At 39.2% G+C, this 22,300-nt stretch overlaps 1 protein-coding gene across 4 annotated transcripts in view; it reads left to right on the plus strand.

Moving 5' to 3' along the window:
• The window catches only part of PEX1 (peroxisomal biogenesis factor 1), an 86,840-nt gene extending 66,362 nt beyond the window's left edge, over nucleotides 1–20,478 (plus strand). For 2 of the 4 annotated variants that reach the window (XM_086696288.1, XM_086696268.1), the window contains 9 exons: nucleotides 1,411–1,545; nucleotides 4,855–4,919; nucleotides 8,063–8,205; nucleotides 8,284–8,387; nucleotides 9,186–9,362; nucleotides 10,756–10,986; nucleotides 12,158–12,355; nucleotides 12,641–12,771; nucleotides 14,719–18,937. In XM_086696288.1, coding sequence (XP_086552414.1) covers nucleotides 1,411–1,545; nucleotides 4,855–4,919; nucleotides 8,063–8,205; nucleotides 8,284–8,387; nucleotides 9,186–9,362; nucleotides 10,756–10,986; nucleotides 12,158–12,355; nucleotides 12,641–12,771; nucleotides 14,719–14,803 — 1,269 coding nt within the window. In that variant the 3' untranslated portion in view covers nucleotides 14,804–18,937. Of the gene's footprint in view, nucleotides 1–1,410; nucleotides 1,546–4,854; nucleotides 4,920–8,062; nucleotides 8,206–8,283; nucleotides 8,388–9,185; nucleotides 9,363–10,755; nucleotides 10,987–12,157; nucleotides 12,356–12,640; nucleotides 12,775–14,718; nucleotides 18,938–19,799 lie in introns of those variants that run through there. The other 2 variants (XR_015247303.1, XM_086696278.1) reach the window with 2 other exon arrangements.
• The last annotated feature ends 1,822 nt before the right edge of the window (nucleotides 20,479–22,300 follow it).

The following is a 22,300-nucleotide window of genomic DNA, read 5'->3' on the forward strand; positions in this document are numbered from 1 at the left end:
AAGAAAAAAAGAAAAAAATCAAGTATCCCAGAAGAATTACTGAATGGCTTTATGTGTTGACTTGCCTACTCTCAGTTTGATTAAAGAAAACTTTATTGAGTTATCAAATAAATGCCAGCACTATTTTTGGCACTCTAATGGATTTTTTAAAGTATTTGATAAAGTCCTTGTCTGTAAGAAACTTAGAAAGCTGGGATGATATTTACAGTAAATATATTTTGATGTGAATTTCACAATTCTTGTGTTTTGCTTGAATCATTCAGATTGTACTAAAGCAAGATGAACTGTCAGCTGGGATTTGAACAAAAATGGGTAGAAATAAGCTGAAAGAGTCATCTAGGTCCACAGAACTGATGGAGTAAGCCAGATTTCCAGACTCTGGGTGTCAGTCCTGGAAAGATAGAGTTAGCAGGCAGCATAGACCAAGCAGGTGTCAGGATAAAGGGGGCAGAGGTAAATTTTTCGGAATCTAGGTGGTAGTGCATTTGAACCACAAACCTGAGAAACGAGTATCATTGCATGAGATCAGGGATCCATGCAGAGAGATAAAGACATGGGTGAGTAAGGACCTCAGTTATATGTAACTAGATGGCAAGTCCTGGAAGTGTGGCCAGTGGGGCCTGGGACACATTGAGTGCAGCCCAGGACTTCAGGTTGAAGCCTGTCAGAGAGAATGCAGGCGTGGAATAACTTGCCAGCAGGATCATGATGCCAAATGCTGAGTCTGGGCATTGGAAACCAGATGCGCAGAGACTCTCTGCATGATGGCTGACTCTGGGGCCTCTTCAGATCAGAATGGAGGTAGAGATGGGGTTAGAATTTTGTCAGCAGGTGGAACTCAACAGGCATTCCTCACAGAGGAATCCAGGATATTGCTCACAGTAGCCTGATGTCTGGCTCGCCTGTTGACACAGTCTTCTTGCTCTTTGGTAATTTAGAAGCAGTCAGTCGCTTGCTTAGCATGGAGACTCTTGGGAGAGCTTACTGTTATCATTACACATACTTCTCTATTATTTTTCTTCCTTTGATGGAGTATATTTGAATATGCATAGTTATCATAACTTGCCCTGTGAACCATACAAGGGAAGGCAATCTACTTGTTAAAAGATTTTTATTTTCTTAATGTACTTTTTATAATATTTTTAAAAGCCAGGAAAAAAACACGAAGAAGTTCTGATGCAGTTGTGCCCACTTTATGTAGAGTGTATTCCATGGTCCAGTTGGTAAAAAAATCTGTGGTAATTCCTTTGAACTTATGCACTGAGTAGGAATTTTATTTTCTGTCCTTATCCTGTTAATAAAGGTGGCAGTTACTAACAATCTGAATACTTTTTCTCTGTACATTGACTTGGGCTGCTCCTTAGTTATTTTTTTAGACTTAGCTCTTGATCATAGTTCTATATTTTTCAGTACCCAGAACTATTTGCAAACTTGCCCATACGACAAAGAACGGGAGTACTGCTGTATGGTCCTCCTGGGACAGGAAAAACCTTACTAGCTGGAGTAGTTGCACGAGAGAGTGGAATGAATTTTATTAGTATCAAGGTATGTTTTGCATTTATCTTTTCTTCTTTTTTCTATCGAGATAAATTTACATAACAAAGTTATGTGGTGTGTAATGCAATTACAGTGCCATGTAACCACCACGTCTCTCTTACTTCAAAACGTTTTCATCCTGTTCCCTGTCCCCCGAGCCCCTGACAGCCACTAATCTGCTTTCTGTCTATGGATTTTCCTGTTCTGGACATTTCATGTAAAAGGAGTCATGCAGCATGTCGTGTTTTGTCACCGGCTTCTTTTACTTAGCATGTTTTCAAGGTTTATCCAAGTGGTACTGTGTGTCAGTACTTCAGTTCTTTTTAAAACTGAGTGATGGGGCGCCTGGGTGGCGCAGTCGGTTAAGCGTCCGACTTCAGCCAGGTCACGATCTCACGGTTCGTGAGTTCGAGCCCTGCGTCGGGCTCTGGGCTGATGGCTCAGAGCCTGGAGCCTGTTTCCGATTCTGTGTCTCCCTCTCTCTCTGCCCCTCCCCCGTTCATGCTCTGTCTCTCTCTGTCCCAAAAATAAATAAACATTGAAAAAAAAAAATAAAAAAAAAAATAAAACTGACTGATAATGGTGTGGGTATGTGAGTTTTTTATCCATTCATCATTGGGGGATATTTGGGTTATTTCCACCTTTGGGCTCTTAGGAATAATGTTGCTGTAAACACTTGTGTACACATTTCTCTGTGGACATAGGTTTTCGTTTCTCTTGAGTGTGTACCTAGCAGCGTAGTTGCTGGGACATGTGCTAATTCTGTGTGTGACTTTCTGAGGAACTGCCAGACTGTTTTTCCCAGTGACTGCATCATTTTCTATCCCCACTGGCAATGATGAGTGTACCTATTTCTCCATATCTTTGCCAACATCATTTATGTTTCTGGATTGTAGGTTAGTCTCATATTTGGAAAACGAGTAGCAGCTATCCATCTGTTAGTGAAAGCTGTGTGGGAAATTGGATAATAAGCCACTTCTTTTTTGTAGAGCTTATGATAGTCTTAAGGTAAACAATTATAAAATAGAATTATAAGTTCTTTAATATATAAATATATAAAACTTTATAAATATAATAAACTAGAATTATAAATTATATTAATATATATAAATATAATAAGACATTATAAAATAGAATTATGTATAAATACTCAGATAAAAAAATCAAACTGTACCTGAAGGGAGGAGAAAACCTAGAAGACTAGGGGCTGGAGACCACATTGAGACAGGAAGCTGGGTTTTTATAGCTCTGTTCCTTGTTGGCTGTATTTCATCCTTACGTGGGCCACACTGTGCCTGAGTTTTCTCCAAAGTGCATGTAGTAATTAAGGGACACAGTAGCATACAACTTTGGGTAGTGCCTCAGGCTGCCACGGATGTGTCATTATGGTCTGAGGTCCGATATATTATTTGTACTGTTTCAGTAACCCCACAATATTAGTTTACCAAAGAGTGATTAGATTTCAAAGGAAAGGAATCATATATTGTAGCTTTATTCATAACTGATTGAGAAATATGCAGTTGGGTTATGCCTACCCTCTTTTTTTTTAATGTTTATTTTTTAGAGAGAGAGAGAGAGAGAGAGAGAGACAGCAGGAGGAGGGGGAGAAGCAGAGAGAGAAGGAAACATAGAATTCGAAGCAGGCTCCAGGCTCCTACCTGTCAGCACAGAGCCCGATGCTGGGCTAGAACCCACGAACCATGAGACCATGACCTGAGTTGGAGTCGGATGCTTAACTGAGCCACCCAGGCGCCTCAGGCTGACCCTCTTTTTAATCACATGATTTGTGTGTGTGTGTGTGTGTGTGTGTGTGTGTGTGTGTGTGTGTGTGTGTATGATATGATTACATGGCTACTGGCTACCCTGGCAATAATGGAGAAACACTGTAACTAAAATTTCCCTACCTTCTTTTTCTGGATTCTGGAATAACTGTGATTATACATACTCTTCTTTTCTGCTTATGACTAAACTGTAGTTTCACTGTTAAAAAAATAATATTCAAGATGAAAGATATTGTTGTATTTCAGATTGTTCCATTAGGGAGGACATTTTATCCCTTTTAGTAAACCTTCAAATCACAGTTTGGGATGAATTCTCAATGGAAAGGTTTCAGTGAAGAGAATTCTCTCTGGGTGGGTAAGAGTAGATCCTAGGAGACATGCATCAAAGACCGGGGCCATCCCTGACACCAGTATGTTGCCTTGTTCCTAATATTTTGCCTGGCTTCTTGTTCCATCCTCTTTGGCTCTTGATTGACTAGGAAATCTAATTAAATGCTAGTATATTAATAGATATTTAGCTGGCTTAATATTAGAAAGTCCTTATTTGTGGTCACATATTCTGATCAGTATTTGGTCTTTTGAGGTAATGATTTTTCACTGGAGATCACGTTAGAGCCTATTTAGTTTTTTAAAAGATCCCAATTTAAGCAAAGTTCATCCTCATTATTAATTTTGTTAAATGGAGTAGTTTTGAAAGTTTTTCAGTTGACTTAGAAAAGATGATCTCTTCTGCACCTCTGTACAAATAAACTGGTTTCAGTAATTGAAGATGATTAAAATAATTCATGTCTCATTACGTATTTTTTGTAGTCTCCAAAAATTTGAGATAGATGGAAGATTTTCCCTTTTTAAGCCATTTGTTACTAAACAAATAATTATTCAGTATTTATGCAACACTGTTTTTGGCACTGGGGATTCAGTAGTGAACAAACCCACCTTTTTGGAACATACATTTTACTGGCAGAGAGAAACAAGAAACAGACACATTCACTATATAATGTATTATCAGATGGGAGAAGGTTCTATGCAGGAAGACAAGCAGGATAAGATGGGGTCATCACACAGGGCCTTTCTGGGGCTGTGGCCTTCTGTAGAGAGCTACACCATGAGATGGCTAGACAGAGGAGACACAAAGTGTGGAACTTGTGATGGGATATTTATTCTAGCCACATAATTTTTGAAATGTATTTAAGAGACATCTGTTTAATCATATTAAAAGAATTTCCCATGAGGGTCCCCTAGGTGGCTCAGTTGGTTAAGCATCTGACTTCAGCTGAGGTCATGATCTCGCATTTGTGGGTTCAAGCCCTGTGTCAGGCTCTGTGCTGACAGCTCAGAGCCTAGAGCCTGCTTCAGATTCTGTCTCCCTCTCTCTCTGCCCCTTGCCCGTTCACACACTCTCTCTCTCTCAAAAGTAAACATTTAAAAAAATAAAAATAAATTTTCCCATTAGTGCATTTGGACTAAGTCCTAAACAAAAATTATATTTTGTTTTTAAATAACTTTATCTCAGGTCTAATTTAATTTTATCTCCTAGGGGCCAGAGTTACTGAGCAAATACATTGGAGCAAGTGAACAAGCTGTTCGGGATATTTTTATTAGGTTGGTTCCCTCTGAATATTTTTTAAGTAATGGACACTATCATTTTTCAGTGCTTTTTGGTATTCACTTGTTTATTTTAGAGAACTGATGTTTAAAACTTTAATTTATGTGGATTAATAAGCTAGAGAATTCTCCAGATATCACTTAAAATATAACATCTTTGATATTAAATTCTGGAAGTTAGTATTATATTTACAATAGAAATATTCCTAAAATGCTATCTCAAAGGAATCTCAAAGTAGATTTTTATGGGAAACACATAATTACTCCAGTTTAATTAAGTTGGCCAAATGCAATGTTAATTTATAAAAGAGATAAAATTATTATGGCATTTATATAAAAATACAGAAGATAATATTTAAGGATTAAAGTAAAATTTTTAAATGCAAAAACTACTGTTTTATCCCAAAATTTCATTATAAAATATGATCTGTAGTTAGGAGAATATAATGTCCTTATATTTTATAACTTTTTAAAATATTTATTTTAAGATAAGTCTCAAACCATGAGATGATGACCTGAGCCAAAAAGTCAAACACTTAACCTACTGAGCCACCCAGGTGCTTCAAGTTCATAATTTTCTAAAATATTTATTTTAAAATAAGTCTCGAACCACGAGATCATGACCTGAGCCAAAGTCAGACACTTAACCAACTGAGCCACCCAGGTGCCCCAAGTTTATTTATTTTGAGAGAGAGAGAGAGAATATGAATGAATCTCAGGCAGGCTCCATGCTGTCAATGGGGCCTGATGTGGGGCTCAGTCTCATGAACCATGCGATCATGACCTGAGCTGAAATGGAGAGTTGGACATTTAACCCACTGAACCACCCAGGTGCCGCCTCATATACATTTTAACTAAAATGAACTCTTTGGCGGCACCTGGGTGGCTCAGTCGGTTAAATGTCTGCCTCTTGATTTCAGCTCAGGTCATGAGTCATGAGATTGAGCCCTGTGTCAGGCTTTGCTTTGAGTGTGGAGCCTGTTTAAAATTATCTCTCATCCTCTCTCTCTCTGCCCCTTCCCCACTCACTCTGTGTCTCTCTGTCTCTAAAATAAATAAATAAATAAATAAATAAATAAATAGTAATAAAATAAATAAAATGAACTCTTATATATCCACCACCCAATTTAAGAACATTAATAGGAAAGCATTATTAGAGATAAAGGCAGTCGTCACCATATGGTGACAAAAGATTCAGTTTACCAGGAGGATATTACAGTTCTAAAATTGTATCCAATACCCTAGCTTCAAACTATTTAATAAAGGCAAAAATTGATAGAATTGCAAGGAGAAATTGATAAATCCACCTTCATAGAAGACTTTCACATAGTTCTTAGTAAGTAGTTAGATTGAGGTTTAAGAAAAACCAACAAAACAGTAAAACTTCAGAAGATTTAAACATCATATTCAAGATCTAAGCATATTTAGAACACATACCCAACAACTGGAGAGTACATTCTTTTTAAGCACACTCGGATATTTTTGAAAATTGGCCACATGGGTGGCCAACTGTAGTAAGTTTCAAAGAAACAGTATCATACAGTCTATTTTTTGAAAACACAAGTTAAAATAAATAACAAAAAGATAATCCCCTCATGTACTTTTAGATTCTTAAAAATAAAACTCTTCTAAATAATTCATGGGTGAAAGAAGAGATCATAATGGAAAATCCTGGGCACTAAATAATAATGAAAATGCTATTAAAATTGTGAGATGCTGCAAAATTTATTCCAAGGAAAATTTATAGCCTTAAATTTTTAGGGGAAAAAAAGTTAAAAATCACTATGTATCCATCTCATGAAATTAGGAAAATATAAGCTAAAAAAATAAGTAAAAAGGAAATAATAAGAGCAAAAATTAATGAACTAGAAAACATTTCAGTGGAAAAGTTCATAAGCCCAGATATTTTTGACAGCCTAGTACAATTGATAGATCTCCAGCAGGACTGATAAAGAAAGCAAGCATGAATTAATAGTATTAGTGATAAAAAAGGGGATATGACTAAAGTTATACCAGAAATGTAAAAGATAGTAAGGGAATATTATGGAATAATATTACAAACTTTATGCTGTTAATACATTTAAGACTTGGGTGACATAGACAAAAATATAATTGACCAAAATCAAGCAAAGAAGAAACAAAATCTGAAAAATCCTGTAACTATAGAAAACAATTGAGTCACTAGTTAAAAATCTTTACCCAAATCAAACATGGTTTTCTGAGAGTAAACTTTCAAGGAACAGGTAATTCCAATCTACTTATTGGCCCTGGGAGATTTATCTTATGTGCCAGTATTTCATGAGCTATGTATTGGGTTTTTTTCATTCAGCCTGACAGGCTCTATAAAGAGCAAACTGAGGGTTGGTGGAGGGAGGAGGGGTGGGGATTGGCTAAATGGGTGATAGGTATTAAGGAAAGCACATGGGATGAGCACTGGGTGTTATACATAAATGGTGAATCACTATGTTCTACTGAAATCAATTTTACCATATAGGTTAACTAACTAGAATTTAAAAACTTGAAATTAAAAAATCAGCACAACAAGTATTCTGTATGGGTATTCTGTATGGGTGATTCTTCAGACATCTAGTTCACCCTGTTACCAGGTATGGAATTTGTTTTTCATTAAAACAAAATTTAGTTAATAAATTAAAAGCAAAGTTCAAATTAGGAAAAGATACAATATATGTAACTAAAATATATTTTATAGAGATCCCCTATAAAAATATGTGAAAATAATGAGCTTGTCAAATTTTAAAATAATAAGCTTGACAAAAGACGTGAATCAGTATTTCACAAAAGAAGTAAAGGTGGCCAATAAGCATATAAGAAATGCTTACTTACAATAAGAATCAAAGAAACATTTCACTTATTGAATAAGACTCTAGTTTTTGGTTTAGTCCCTGTCTAGAAGGTATGAGTCTTAGGCATACATCTTGACTTATTTATTGAAAACAAATTTACATATACTTTTTATTCTTTAAGGATTTGTTATGAAGATTTAAATAAATACACAGATACATATGTCTATCTGTATACAGATACATATATGTACCTATATATATATATGTATACACACACACACAATTACTTTACAAACACCGAAGCCCTATTCAAATATGAAATACTGTTTTTCCCAGAGCACAGGCAGCCAAGCCCTGCATTCTTTTCTTTGATGAATTTGAATCCATTGCCCCTCGACGAGGCCATGATAATACAGGAGTTACAGATCGTGTGGTTAACCAGCTGCTGACTCAGTTGGATGGGGTAGAAGGCTTACAGGGTAAGAACTGCAAATACAGAAATATCTTATTGTAACAGATTTCACCAGGACTTAGTAAAGAATTTTTTTTTTCCCCAGGTGTTTATGTATTGGCTGCTACTAGTCGCCCTGACTTGATTGACCCTGCCCTGCTTAGGCCTGGCCGACTCGATAAATGTGTATACTGTCCTCCTCCTGATCAGGTGACAGTTTCATACTTTGAGTCCAAAACTAACAAATGCCACACTCTTTCCTTATGAACTTCTTCCTGGTAACAGCAGTTGTCCTTAGAAGACCAGCTTTAGGCAAGGCCTTTGCCATGATTTGCTCATGGCATGGAAGGATTCTGAATTAGATGGAAAGCCCAGCCATTTCCATGCAAGTCTGAAAACTTTGTAGTCTTTCAGTGTTAGCAGGTTGGGAAAAAAGGAAAGAAACCTAAAGTATGTATGTCCACATGCCCTGTGCTCAAAGATCACAGGCCTCATTATCCTGGCAAGACTCTGAGAATCAAGCGTACGACTAGTGTGCATTAAGCAGGTTACACAGAGATGAGGTTTTAACTGTTTCTGGTCTGTGTTGTTCCAGCTCTTGTCCTCAGATTTAGAAACTGATGAATAAATGAGGGAAAGAGCAAATAGACAAATGAATTGTCGAAGGTATAAAATATCTAAATATGTCATTTGTAGCTATTACTTGGATGGTTTCTTTTGAAACACTTTCTGGGCACATTTGTTGAAATCTAGAAAATAAGCACTAAGAAATGATTTACACTGAATGGTTAAGAATGTCGATTTTCATTCACTTTCCTATGTCTCTTCTGTTAGGGAGAAAGTTCATCTATCCTCCACAGAGGATACATAGTAGATTGGTGGTACATTTTTCAACTTGTAAAAGCTCATTAGAGATACAGTTAATTTGTAAAAACAAAAACATAAAATACACAGTTTAATATTTAATTTTGTTTTATTTGTTAAGTCAATTAGTTTTTCTCCCTTCAGGTGTCACGTCTTGAAATTTTAAATGTTCTCAGTGACTCTCTACCTCTGGCAGATGATGTGGACCTTCAGCACGTGGCATCAGTAACCGACTCCTTCACGGGAGCTGACCTGAAAGCTTTACTGTACAATGCCCAGTTAGAGGCCTTACAGGGAAGGCTGCTGTTCTGTGGGCTCCAAGTAAGTTATAGGAGATCATTGCTGTGGTGTTTCAAGAGGAAGAAGAGCAGTTCACGGTTAAAATTCCAACCTTAAAAAAATCCTATTTTTTAACAACTTTAGTAAAACTGTATACAAATTTACCTGTAGTCAAGTGTTCCATAGTTGGAATATTGGCTCTGCAGAGAACTTGTAATTATGAAGTATTTAAGTGTCTGTTTCTTTAATGTTACCTTACTACTGACAAAATATGTTAGGGAATGGAAGGATATTATTTAAATTGGGACATCATGAATGAGAGAATAGGAACAGAAATATATTGAGATTTTTAGTTAGTTTTACACTTAAGAAAAAAAAAAAATCAGAGTATTTATTTTGAAGCTCAAATAGTCCCAGATCTGGCCCATAGGAGCTGCTTTTAGATGGCCTCTGTGTCCTTTTGATTTGTCCTCTTCATTCTTTGATCATGTACTTTCTTCCTGATACAACAAGGTATTCTAGCTGTATTTTGTACTTTCTGTACCCCAGACCTAACATCAGTCTTTTCCTCTAGGGATAGTATTTTTACAGCAGATAATTTGACCTCTGCTACATTATGGACTTTACTGCATAGTTTCTAGGAAGGGTTTTCCTGTGTACTCCTCTCCCCTATGTTTTGTTGAGATTCTTGCAGGGCCTAAAGTTCCTAAATCAGATATTACCAAGTTTTTGCTATTTATTTTGGCAAGTCACTGAACTTCTCCACCCTCTTCACTAACAGAAAACATGTTCATGTATAAAGCACTCTGTAATGACAAAGCACTGCATGACGTGGTTGACTCATCATTTCACAGTTGAAAGATTCATACAAATAAAATTCAGAGGTATGAATCCTAGCTTTGTTAGAGTTCCTGGGGAGATGGTTGGTAAATTATGTACACATTCCATCTTATTTTAATAATTAAATTTTATTATGTGCCTCAACCGTTAGAAAAGTAGTAAGAGCCAAAGTTTGGCCCAATGCATGTTTCCTGAATGCTGGTTGTTTTCTTTCTGTAAGCGTCAGACAGCCTGATCATGTGCTGTCTGCTGGTAAGGATTCGTTACATAATCAGGCAGCCTACTTAATCTGCCACTGAGTCATATTAATAATGGCCTAAACAGCATTTGCACAAAAGAAACATAGTTGGTGCCTGGCTCTCAGAACTGTTGTATTCTGGGTGTGGGAGAGCTGTAACACCTTTGCCATTCGTGCCATACGTACTGGTCTGTGGGGATCATAGAGGACAAGAACCTCACCAAAAAAATAAGAGCTTTTTTGGAAAATGCCTCTGGTTTTCCTCGTACTGGTCTGTTAAAATGCTATCTGTGTTGCTAATTTCAGAGTCATAGATTATTTAGATTTTTACAACTGTTGTCCTTTTGTGTGTTTTAGGATGGAAGTTCCAGCTCTGATAGTGACCTAAGTCTGTCTTCAATGGTTTTTCTCAACCACAGCAGCGGCTCCGATGATTCAGCTGGAGATGGAGAGTGTGGCTTGGAGCAGTCCCTGGTTTCTCTAGAGTTGTCTGAGATGCTTCCAGATGAATCAAAATTCAATATGTACCGGCTCTACTTTGGAAGCTCCTACGAATCAGAACTCGGGAACGGAACATCTTCTGATCTGGTATCATGTTCAGTCGCCATTGTACGGTTCTGATGCGTAAAGCCATAGTGTGTCCAGTTGGACAGTGACTTACCCCCTAACCTGTCCCACATGTACTTTCTGGTTGGTTGGTTCTTCAGTGAAGTAGTCTTGTTTTCCCTTACTCACACTGATGAATCATCTCATTCCTCGTTAAGAGCTGTGAAATGTAGCTGGCAACAAAGAGGGAGCCAAAGTAGCCACTGGTGGTGAGGACCCTTTGGTTCCTCGCAGGTTTATTATCTCCTTCATTAGTTGTTTTAAAACATCTTTGGTCGCAGATCCATTTTATATTAAACTCTATTTATATTAAACTCTATTATCATTAAGATAATTGAAGATGAGAAATTTGATGTAACGTTGCAACAATGAAAATGTTGTGGGTGATATCCTTGCTTTTCTAAATTAAAATAGCATTTCACACATGTCCGCAAATTATTTACTGTGGTTCACGATTACTTTATTGGTACAAGTAACAGTTATATTTTTGTTTTTTGTACATCTGCTTTAATTTAAAAATGAACTATTTTGGGGCACCTGGGTGGCCCAGTCGGTTAAGCATCCATGATTTCAGCTCAGGTCATGATCTCATGGTTTCATGAGTTCAAGCCCAGGGTCAAGCTCTGCACTGAGTGTGGGGCCTGCTTGGGATTTTCTCTCTCTCTCTGCCCATCTCTCTAGCTTGTGCTCTCTCTAAAAAAAAGTAAAAGTAAACCATTTTTCTTTCAAAGAATAGTAAGCTGTTGTTTTTGTTGTTTTATTTCTAGTCTTTAATTCTGTTTTCTGTTTCTTAACTTCTGTACTATGTTCTCCAACCTTATACTAGAATTAACTCTATTTGCTGAAACTGAGAATAAGGCACATTTGGAACCTGTCGCTAGGACATTAGTGTGGTGAATTTAATAAAAAAGCATTAAAACAGTTTTTTGTGTTATGGCAGTTTTCACTTTATGATGGTTGAATGACATATAGAAGATAAACATATTTTGAACTTGCTTATTAATTCCAGTTAATTCAAATGTAAGCTTGTCCATGTTAAGGTTTTACTGCTTAAAATGTTTAAATTTAGCCTTGGTAAATATATACTTCTTTTCTCCCTCTCTTTTCCTCCTTTCTCCTTCCCCTTCTCTCCTTCCTACACTTAACCTTGCAGAGCTCACAGTGCCTGTCTGCACCAAGCTCCATGACACAGGACTTTTCTGGAGTCCCTGGGAAAGACCAGTCGTTTTCACGACCTCCAGTGTTCAGAACATCCTCACAAGAGGGTTCCCAAGAACTTACACAGGAACAAAGAGATCAGCTACGGGCAGATATCAGTGTCATCAAAGGCAGATACCGGAGCCAAAGTGGAGTATGGCTTTTCTCCCCCCAACCCCATGAAAATTGTAAAAACTGTAAAAACTGTTTTTCCTTTTTTGATGTGTGTTTTGGTTAGTAAATGAGCTCTATTTATAAAGAAGGGACTGAAACACATTGACCATTTGATTATATGCATTCTGCTTTCAAACAATTTTTAATCTTATGAGAAAGAGAATGTTTGGTCTCCTAAAAAAAACCTGATGGAAAGAAACAACACATGGGCTGCTACTTTTTCCATCACAGCCCTAGGTTAACTTTGTGTCCTTTTCTGTTTAAGGAGGATGACTCCCTTAACCAACCAGGACCAGTCAAAACCAGTGTGGCTATTAGCCAGTCGCATTTAATGGCCGCCCTCAGTCACACAAGGCCATCCATTAGCGAAGACGACTGGAAGAATTTTGCTGAACTGTAAGTAACCGATTCTCCTTCAGAAGTACAGATATTACAGGGTGACAGTTCTTCACTTAAACTTTTGAAGCTACTTATAGTGAATATATAAAAGGCCACTTCGAGCCAATAGCTATGCATTTAAATACCCCAAAACTTAAAGAGTACTGAAGTAAAAAATGAATTTTCATTAACTGGTTCACTTGATTATATTTGAATTATTTATAATGAACTGGTTTCATTTTTAATTTTTTTTTTCAACGTTTATTTATTTTTGGGACAGAGAGAGACAGAGCATGAACGGGGGAGGGGCAGAGAGAGAGGGAGACACAGAATCGGAAACAGGCTCCAGGCTCTGAGCCATCAGCCCAGAGCCTGACGCGGGGCTCGAACTCACGGACCGCGAGATCGTGATCTGGCTGAAGTCGGACGCTTAACCGACTGCGTCACCCAGGCGCCCCTGATTTCATTTTTAAAGCTTTGAATAAAAGGAAAATTAAAATCTCAAAATGATTCCAATATAGTTTGTAAAAATTGTTCTGAAAAATATACCTGTTTTACTTTCTTTAAATGCATTCGAATTTATTCCCTTGTGGACTGTGGCCAGCACACATTTAGATTTACAGGCTTCTTGCAGTTGTCTCTGGGCACCTTAGAAGTTGGAGACCCATAGATTGGGGACCATTCACGTTAAGGATTTCACTTAATTCAGTGCAAGAAAGGTTTATTCCCGGTTCTAGAAGTTACAACTCTTTAATTTTGTAGTAGTTGGGGTGGGCATGTGTGGGTACACTGTAAAGGCAGAAAGATTTTCCCTTCTTCCCTTCTTGTTCTTTGGCTGGTCTATTAATTAACTGACCTAAGATAGTAACAGGAGAAAAATAACTTCTTACATACAGGAGCTCCATTAAAATAGATATGCCATCCTGAACTAAAGAAAGAGGTTAGGGGCCTGGGGCTTCAAAGGGGAGGCAGGAATTCACAGAAGGTGAAAAGAGCAGATGTTTGCCCTGCTGTCAGTCTTGCAGATTAAAAAGTCTTCTCTGGTAATAGGAAACTAAACTCATCAGTCAGGTAAGGGAGGGAAAAAGCTTCTCCTGAATCTGCTGGGTCTTGATCTCCTTCAGCTCAAAATAGTCTACATGCCAGAGTGGCGCTTCTGCTCCGCCTCAACATGTATAAGTAATATGTGCTTACTGTAGAAAAATCAGAAAATAAAGAATAAGAAAACAAATTTCCCTTAATCCCACCCCTCCCAAAGTATACATTTGTATGTTTTTTTTTTTCTTCACTAAAACACTCTGCACGTATTGCCATATAGCAGGCCCGCTTTCATCCATCTTGAACATTCTTTCACATTTTAAATGTTACTGCTTGGTTTTTAATGTCATTTTATAGTATGGCTAGGCCACAATTTCCAATATTTGGATATTTAAGTTGCTTCCGGATTTTCCCTATTACACTAATATGATAAAGAACTTCCTTAGAGCCAAATGTTTGCACATATCCTCCATTATCTGAGTTTGAGGTGGAATTGTTGGAGCATAGGATACATTTTGTTTTTATGGCTTTTGAGATCAGTTGCCTTCTAGAAACACTGTACAGCCCAATACATGGAAAGGGCCAGTTTCACCACAACCCTCACTAACATTGGGCATAATGTCTTTCTAAACTTGGCCAGTGTGACTGGAAAAAAATCTAACAATTTACATGCCTTTGATTAAAACAGTAGGGTTTTTTTCATGTCACTGCCATGTGCATTTTATCTTTTCTAACTTGTCTCTTTATCCCTTTTGCTACTTTTTTGATTGGAATGTTTAACTTTAGAAAATTTAAGAACTATTATTTGTTAGGTTTTCTTCCCCCAGTTATTTCCCTTTTGTTTCTTAAAATATAATCTGTTTGCAAACAATTCCTTGTCTTTTGTAATTTAGAATTTACATGTATTAAATATTATCTCTTTTTAAGGTATGAAAGCTTCCAAAATCCAAAGAAAAGAAAGAATCAAAGTGGAACAATGTTTCGACCTGGACAGAAAGTAACTCTAGCATAAAACATACTTTTGATTTTGTTTTTGCTGGCTTGTTCCTATGTTGTGACAGTAAAAATGGGATCTGTAAATTTCTTTTTAACAAATTAGGTTAATCTATAAAATCACAGATTGGCAAACCTGTGGTTATGTCATAATCAGGATTACTTGAGATTAATTCTGTAGAATAAATTGGGATATTTATAACTGATTATCTTATTTCCTATAAATCTAAATTAAATCCTTAGTGAAAAAATATTGTCTTAATGGTGTAACTAATTATTTTCTCATTTGAGGAAAATACATTTCTTAGAACTCACATATTCAACATCTTCCTTGCGTTTGACAAATCTTATACTTAGCACCTTTGACCATTTGAAAATGTCCTATTATTTACTGATCCAATGCTCTGTTCTTCTATCAGAACATGTAGACTTTACATACAATTCCAAATAAATTCAGTTATTCCCACCACCAGAAATGAGATCGTATCCCCCTTAATATACTACATCTAGTTCCAAGGCCAAGATCTTAAATGAGGTCCATTCCCCCCCTGATCCATCATGACTTTGTCTGGATGTTCTCTGATCTGTGAACTAGATGTAAACTGAGCCACCATCAACACAAACTGTGTATAGTAATGCAGTAGGAGAAAGGAAAAGGGAGAAAGTTAGGTGAAGTATATAAATAAATACATGAAATGGCAAAGAGGGGTTGCCTGTGTGTTTCTGTCCATTGAGCATCTGACTCTGGACTTCACCTCAGGTCATGATCTCACGGTTTGTGAGATCAAGCCCCATATCGGGCTCTGCACTGGTGGTGTAGGGCCTGCTTGGGATTCTCTCTCTCCTCTCTGACCCTCTCCCCTCCCAATAAATAAGTAAACATTTAAAAAAGAAAGAGAGAAACAGCAAAGAAAAATGTACAGGCAGCAACTATTGCCCTTTCTACAATTAATCATGAGGTCATGGTTGGTAATTTTGATTTCTTTTTTTTTCTTTTTTTTTTTTTTTAAAGCTTATTTATTTTTGACAGGGAGAGAGAGAGCATGAGTGGGGGAGGGGCAGAGAGGGAGACACAGAGTCCGAAGCAGCCTCTAGCCTCTGAGCTGTCAGCACAGAGCCCGATGCGGGGCTTGAACTCACGGACTGCGAGATCATGACCTGAGCTGAAGTTGGACGCTCAACCGACTGAGCCACCCAGGTGCCCATGGTATTTTTGATTTCTGTCTTCAGTTACTTATTCCATGTTTCTTTGAGTTCAGCCAGAACATCAGTGGATTAGTCTTTTAGTAGGTGGAATGGTCTAAACCTTCATTGCCATCTGAGCTACTGGTGGTCTGTTTATTATCACAGAAATCTTCCATTAACTCCTACTATATTTAGTATTACCACAGGGTTCCATTCATACTTCTCCCATCCTTTATCATGCAGCAGCAAGACTGTTCACTCAGCCGACACTCTAACCCTCCCACACCTTCCAAACCACTGGAATCATCACTGTGTTCCTCTTGTATTTCTCCTTTGCTCACCTCTCAGTCAGCAAAGCCCAGAATCACAGGGAATGGAGGCAGAGATTTTGGGTCACTGAGGTATTAACAGAGGAGTGCTATCCCCCTTCCTCTTTAGTTCCCAGACCCTTGCTTATATAGAGGCCATGGTCATGGATTCACAGCATATAACAACTCTACTGTATTTATTCCAACCTCACAAATTGCAGTCTCCTTGGAAGGCCAGCTGATTCAGGGTGCTGGGTGTTTATGTTGAATATAGTGAATTCTGCTGGTATAGCCTACCATCTTCCTCTTCAATGTGAAGAAAATTTTGTGATCAGAAAGCAAGTGTCCAATGGGATAACTTAACAACATAAAAACATGCGAGTGAGTCCTTGAAAGATGGTATTGGTAGAAGTTTGGAGGACAAAGGAAACCCAATTCCAGAATGTGCCCCTCCAGGGAGGACAAATTGCTGCTTCTTCCCCTCTGCTCATTCTAAGAAATCTGACCATATTTTTCCTGCAGACCTCCTCACTGCCAGTGCTCTAGTCCTGCTCTCACAAATCTCTGATCACCAGGTTATTAGCCACAGACTATGGATTAGCATGGATTTTTATATCAGTCATCTCTACCTCCTGCCACAATGGAAGAGACATGTTGCTCCAAAATTCTGCTGCCTTGGAGGGTTTTCTGTGTCCACTGGTCATCAGGGCTAGTATAGTAACAGTGCCTTCACTTAGACGGGTAGGTCACAGTGGAGTTCTGGGTCTCCAGGAGTTAACATTAGCACAGGCCCAGTGTCTCTGATAATCCCCAGAATGTCTGGTTATTTCTCAGGATACCTGGACAATGGTCTGGTGAGTGGCTTCAGGTCCTTTGGGGAAAACTTGGAGGAAGCAAGATCCATAGCAAGTACTTATGATGCTATTTCAGGGCCCTTTCCCTAGGCACCTGGCTTCCTCTTTCTTTGACCTAGACCTGAGACTGGGTCAGGTGCCATGACTATGTTGTGACGACTCCAGTCAGACCTTTGTTTATTAAGTGGAAGATTTTTAAATTCTAAAAATCAAATAGGATCTTTGACCATCTATTTTGGTCTTCAGGACCCCACAATTAGTTGGGCAGCACCAAAGAACCCTGCGGGTCAGACCCTTGTAATAAATGCACTGTCTTCTGGTTATGGTAGCCACATCCACCTGGCTTCACACATTGCAGCTACCTGGTCTCTGCTATCCCAGGATCCACTCATCCCCACTGAAACCAGAAAGCCCATTTGTACTGCAGTGTCTCCCTATCAATTGCATCTCCCACCAGTTGTCACAGTTTCTACGGACAGAGTCACTCAACAATCTTTCCAGCACTCTCTCCCTTGCCTTCCTATGCTCCTTGGCAAGTGAATTACTGAGTCACGTGATTTCCATTACAGCCACACATGGCTATGTGACATAGTTCTAGATAGCACAAGGAAATAGAAATCCCTGGGACAGGCTTTCTTCCTGAAATGAGGGCACAACCTTTAGAGATGCAGCAACCATCTTCAAACATGAAGGTGAGAACCATGGGTGACTGAGGCAGTGCAAGAACACAAGGAGCCTGTTTCCCTGAGAGCACCACTGAGGTGACCTACTAGCCCTAGATGTCCTATGCCCAGATTTTTTTATATGCCAGAGACAGATAAACCTCTTGATTACTTCTCTGAGTAGGGTACCTATTACAACCAAGATCAATCCTAACAAATACACCAGTGTATTTCTAAGGCCTTGTTGAGGGAGTATTTTCTGACACCCCCTCTATCTTGGGGGACCTGGTTGGGTAGTGGTAAGTTGGTGAGTTAGACATGATTCATTCACTCAACATGTCTATCTCAGTCTTTGAATTTCTTCCTTTATGTTACACAAAGGTATTTCAGCCATCTCAGTGAGGTAGGAGGGCTAAAAGGACTCCACTTATTTTTATTTATTACTTTTTCAAAGAAAGTTTTGGTTTATTATTTATTGGAGAGAAAGAGCATGTGCGCACATGAGCAGGAGAGGGGGGAAAACGGAAACAAGCAGGCTCCACACTCAGCACAGAGCCCTACTCGGGTCTCTATCCCATGACCATGAGATCATGACCTGAGCCAAAATCAAGTCAGAGGCTTAACTGAGCTACCCAGGTGGGTAGCTACCCAGGTGGGACCCCTAAAGGGTTCCATTTTATAAGGGCTCCATCCCTGCTGTTTTTCTGCTAGGCCTCATTTACTTGTATTCCATATTTTGCCTCTGAAGAAGCCCAAGCAGCTATGTTCTCACTTCAAGGAGGAAGCAAGAAAGTTAATCCTTTCCTGAGTTTTGTCCTAGGCCCCCAAACACCTGATGACATCTAAGAAGATCCAGATCCCAAGCATGTTCTAGGACATTAGCTTCAAACAAATCTTAGGTTACACTGGCATCAAAACCCCTTACCTTCGGTAATTTATGGAATAACACCTATAGTTCACCTGACACACACCTTTGGTCGGATCCTACCCTGGATTCCCCGGGGGAACATGTACCCTAGATTCCTCCCTTCCAATACAAACCCCTAACCCCAAGTGACAGACATTCTTTCCTTTCTGAGTCTCTCAGACCTCCATCTGCTACTCTCTACCTGTCACACCACTCAATAAACTCTGTTTTCACTTTCTCTGGCTCACGTTTGATTTCTATCCTGCACAAAGCCAAGGACCCTCCTCTGGGTCCTTGGACCTGGCTTACCCGCATCATATTTTGATGACATGAAGGAACCCTTAGAGGAACAACGGTACCCCAAACTACATCTGTGTAGTACAATTTGACCTCCTCACCATGCAGGGGTACTGGTATGTTCCTCCTCTGGGAAACAGAGTTGGAAAGTACAGGGTTACTTCCTATCTCTGTACTTTTTCTGTGAACTGGACTGTTCTCTGGGAAGAAGGAAATGTGGAAAAACATGTCTGGGGACCTGTTCTCACTCTCTCCTCTCCTGGTGCTCTGACACCACCTCCGGGGATCCCAAGACAGAGCAGGATCTCATGGTGGTGCACCAGGGCTCACTGGTGCATTTCCCCGGGCTAGTAACTCAGATGACCACAGGAGGTTCCTCCTGCTCTCTGTGTGCTCTGCTGGCTCCAAGTTTTACTTTCACCACAAACTCTCTCCACTCTGGCTTCTGGACAATTTCAAGGTTGTTGGTTGGCATAAGAGACTGAGTCACTAGCTCTGAAGAAATGGGACTCTTGCTTCTTTTCCCTGAAGGGAACAGTCCTATAGGGAACTCTGTCTCATGGCAACTAATTTCTGGCTCGGCCAGGAATGCACATGGAAGGATTGATCATCCAGTGCTGTGACAAACCCCTACAGCAGTTTTAGACTGCTGCTTGGGAGAAACCAAGACACATCAAAGAGGAAGATCAGTTCCTTGGTGACTATCTGAGAAGTTGTCCCCGTAAGTAGCCCATTCCACCCACCACTTTGTTCCCCTAGAATAGACTCCTAACTGTCTCTCTACTTTTTTGTCCACTGTCAGGTGACTGTGTCATTGCAGTTCTGGTACATCAAGATTGAATTGAGGCAATTCCGGGACAGTAGAACTGCCTTAAAGATTGTTGGACAATCCTGTTGTTGGACCAAAGGATGGTCCTGCCGCCCCAGTTGCGCTGGGTTATTGGATGATGGTAGAGGAGACACACGGCGGGCTGGAAATGTGGCAGGTATGAAGGAGTGGGATTTACACCCAGGCTGGTTTTCTGTCTTTTGTAGACTACACCCTCCTACTCACAGTGCCAGACCTTATCATGCTGCTGTGTCTGCTGTGTCACAGGCTCAGTGGCATCACTGGGCATGTCCAGAGATGTCTACTTCCTCCCTTCCATCTTCTTCTTCCCACTTACCTTTGAGCTGTTTGCTTCACTATTGTTTACAAGCACATTGGAAACTATCCCATTTATAGGATTTGGTTTGTCTGTATTACTATCGTCACATTGATGAATGGCATAATTCCTCGTCCCTCAGAACCTCTCTCTCTCTCTTCAGTTTCTAGGAAACCCTGTGACTTTCATCCACCTCACTCAGCTGGGACCACGAAGGCCAGGAACTCTTTACTCTACCTTAGCTCTCTGGCATTCCTGACAATACTTTCCTAGAATCTTATCCTCCCTCTGTACCCAACCTGATTTTTGCTTAATGCAACACAACTGTTTGACTTCTGTTGTGCATTTGGATCCTTTTGTTGTATTTGCCTGGAAGGACAACATCCAGACCTGTCCTTTGTCTATTTCTGCCTCAAGTGCCATTTAAAACATCTGTTTTGCCAGATTACCCATTCTGGGCTAGCAAGTCAAACTTCCTCTCCCCGTTTATATTATACACTTAATTTCAGGATAATTATCTAGCAGACTCCATCTAAAACCTTAGCAGAGTAAACTGCTGTTGCTTTCCTCTTGTGCCTGGAAAGATAAAGGCAGGAAAACAAAGTGCAGAATCTGGGTCTTATGTGACTGAGGGAAACCATAGTGTCACGGAAGAATCCCCACATGCAGGTCCTAAATGGGGGCTGCTATGAACATCCCAAGGATGCACTAGGGTGCATCCTAGAGAATTGGGCACAATTTAAATTGGGTAATTTAAAGAGAAATTAATATTGCACTGTAATGAAACTTGGCTTCAATATCAACTGCATGTCGCTGTCCAGGTTTCCCAGCACCACTTGCTGAAGAGACTGTCTTTATTCCATTGGATATTCTTTCCTGCTTTGTCAAAGATTAGTTGGCCATACGCTTGTGGGTCCATTTCTGGGTTCTCTATTCTGTTCCATTGATCTGAGTGTCTGTTTTTGTGCCAGTAAGTACTGTCTGGATGATTACAGCTTTATAATACACCTTGAAGTCCAGGATTATTGATGCCTCCTGCTTTGGTTTTCTTTTTCAAGATTGCTTTGGCTATTTGGGTCTTTTTTGTTCCATACAAATTTTAGGATTGTTTGTTCTAGCTCTGTGAAGAGTGGTGGTGTTATGTTGATAGATGTTGCATGGAATATGTAGATTGCTTTGGGTAGTATTGACATTTTAACCATATTTGTTCTTCCTATCCAGGAGCATGGAATATTTTTCCTTTTTTTGTGTGTGTCTTCTTCTATTTCTTTCATAAGCTTTCTACAGTTTTCAGTGTATGGGTTTTTCACCTCTTTGGTTAGATTTATTCCTAGGTATTTTATGGGTTTTGGTGCAACTGTAAATGGGATCGATTCCTTGATTTCTCTTTCTGTTGCTTCATTATTGGTGTATAGGAATATGACCGATTTCTGTGCACTATTTTATATCCTGTAACATTGCTGAATTCATGGATCAGTTCTAGAAGTTTGTTTGTTTGTTTGTGTGTTTGTTTGTTTTGGTGGAATCTTTTGGGTTTTCCACATAGAGTGTCATGTCATCTGCGAAGAGTGAAAGTTTGACCTCCTCCTGGCCAATTTGGATGCCTTTTATTGCTTTGTGCTGTCTGATTACTGAGGCTAAGACTTCCAACACTGTGTTGAATAACAGTGGCGACAGTGGACAGCCCTGTATTGTTTCTGACCTTAGGGGGAAAGCTCTCAGTTTCTCCCCATTGAGGATGATATTAGCGGCAGGTCATTCATATATGGCTTTTCTGATCTTGAGGTATGCTCCTTCTATCCCTACTTTCCTGAGGGTTTTTATCAAGAAAGGATGCTGTATTTTGTCAAATGCTTTCTCTGCATCTATGGAGAGGATCGTGTGGTTCTTGTCCTTTCTTTTATTGATGTGAAGAATCACATTGATTGTGTTGCAGATATTGAACCAGCCCTGCATCCCAGGTATCAATCCCACTTGGTCATAGTGCATAATTTTTTTAATGTATTGTTGGATCCAGTTGGCTAATACCTTGTTGAGGACTTTTTGCCTCCATGTTCATTAGGGAAATTGGTCTATAGTTCTCCTTCTTAGTGGGGTCTTTGTCTGGTTTTGGAATCAAGGTAATTCTGGCTTCATAGAGTTTGGAAGTTTTCCTTCC

This window comes from Puma concolor, chromosome A2 (assembly GCF_028749965.1).
Source record: "Puma concolor isolate L17-30 chromosome A2, mPumCon1.1.hap2, whole genome shotgun sequence".
Classification (NCBI taxonomy): domain Eukaryota; kingdom Metazoa; phylum Chordata; class Mammalia; order Carnivora; family Felidae; genus Puma; species Puma concolor.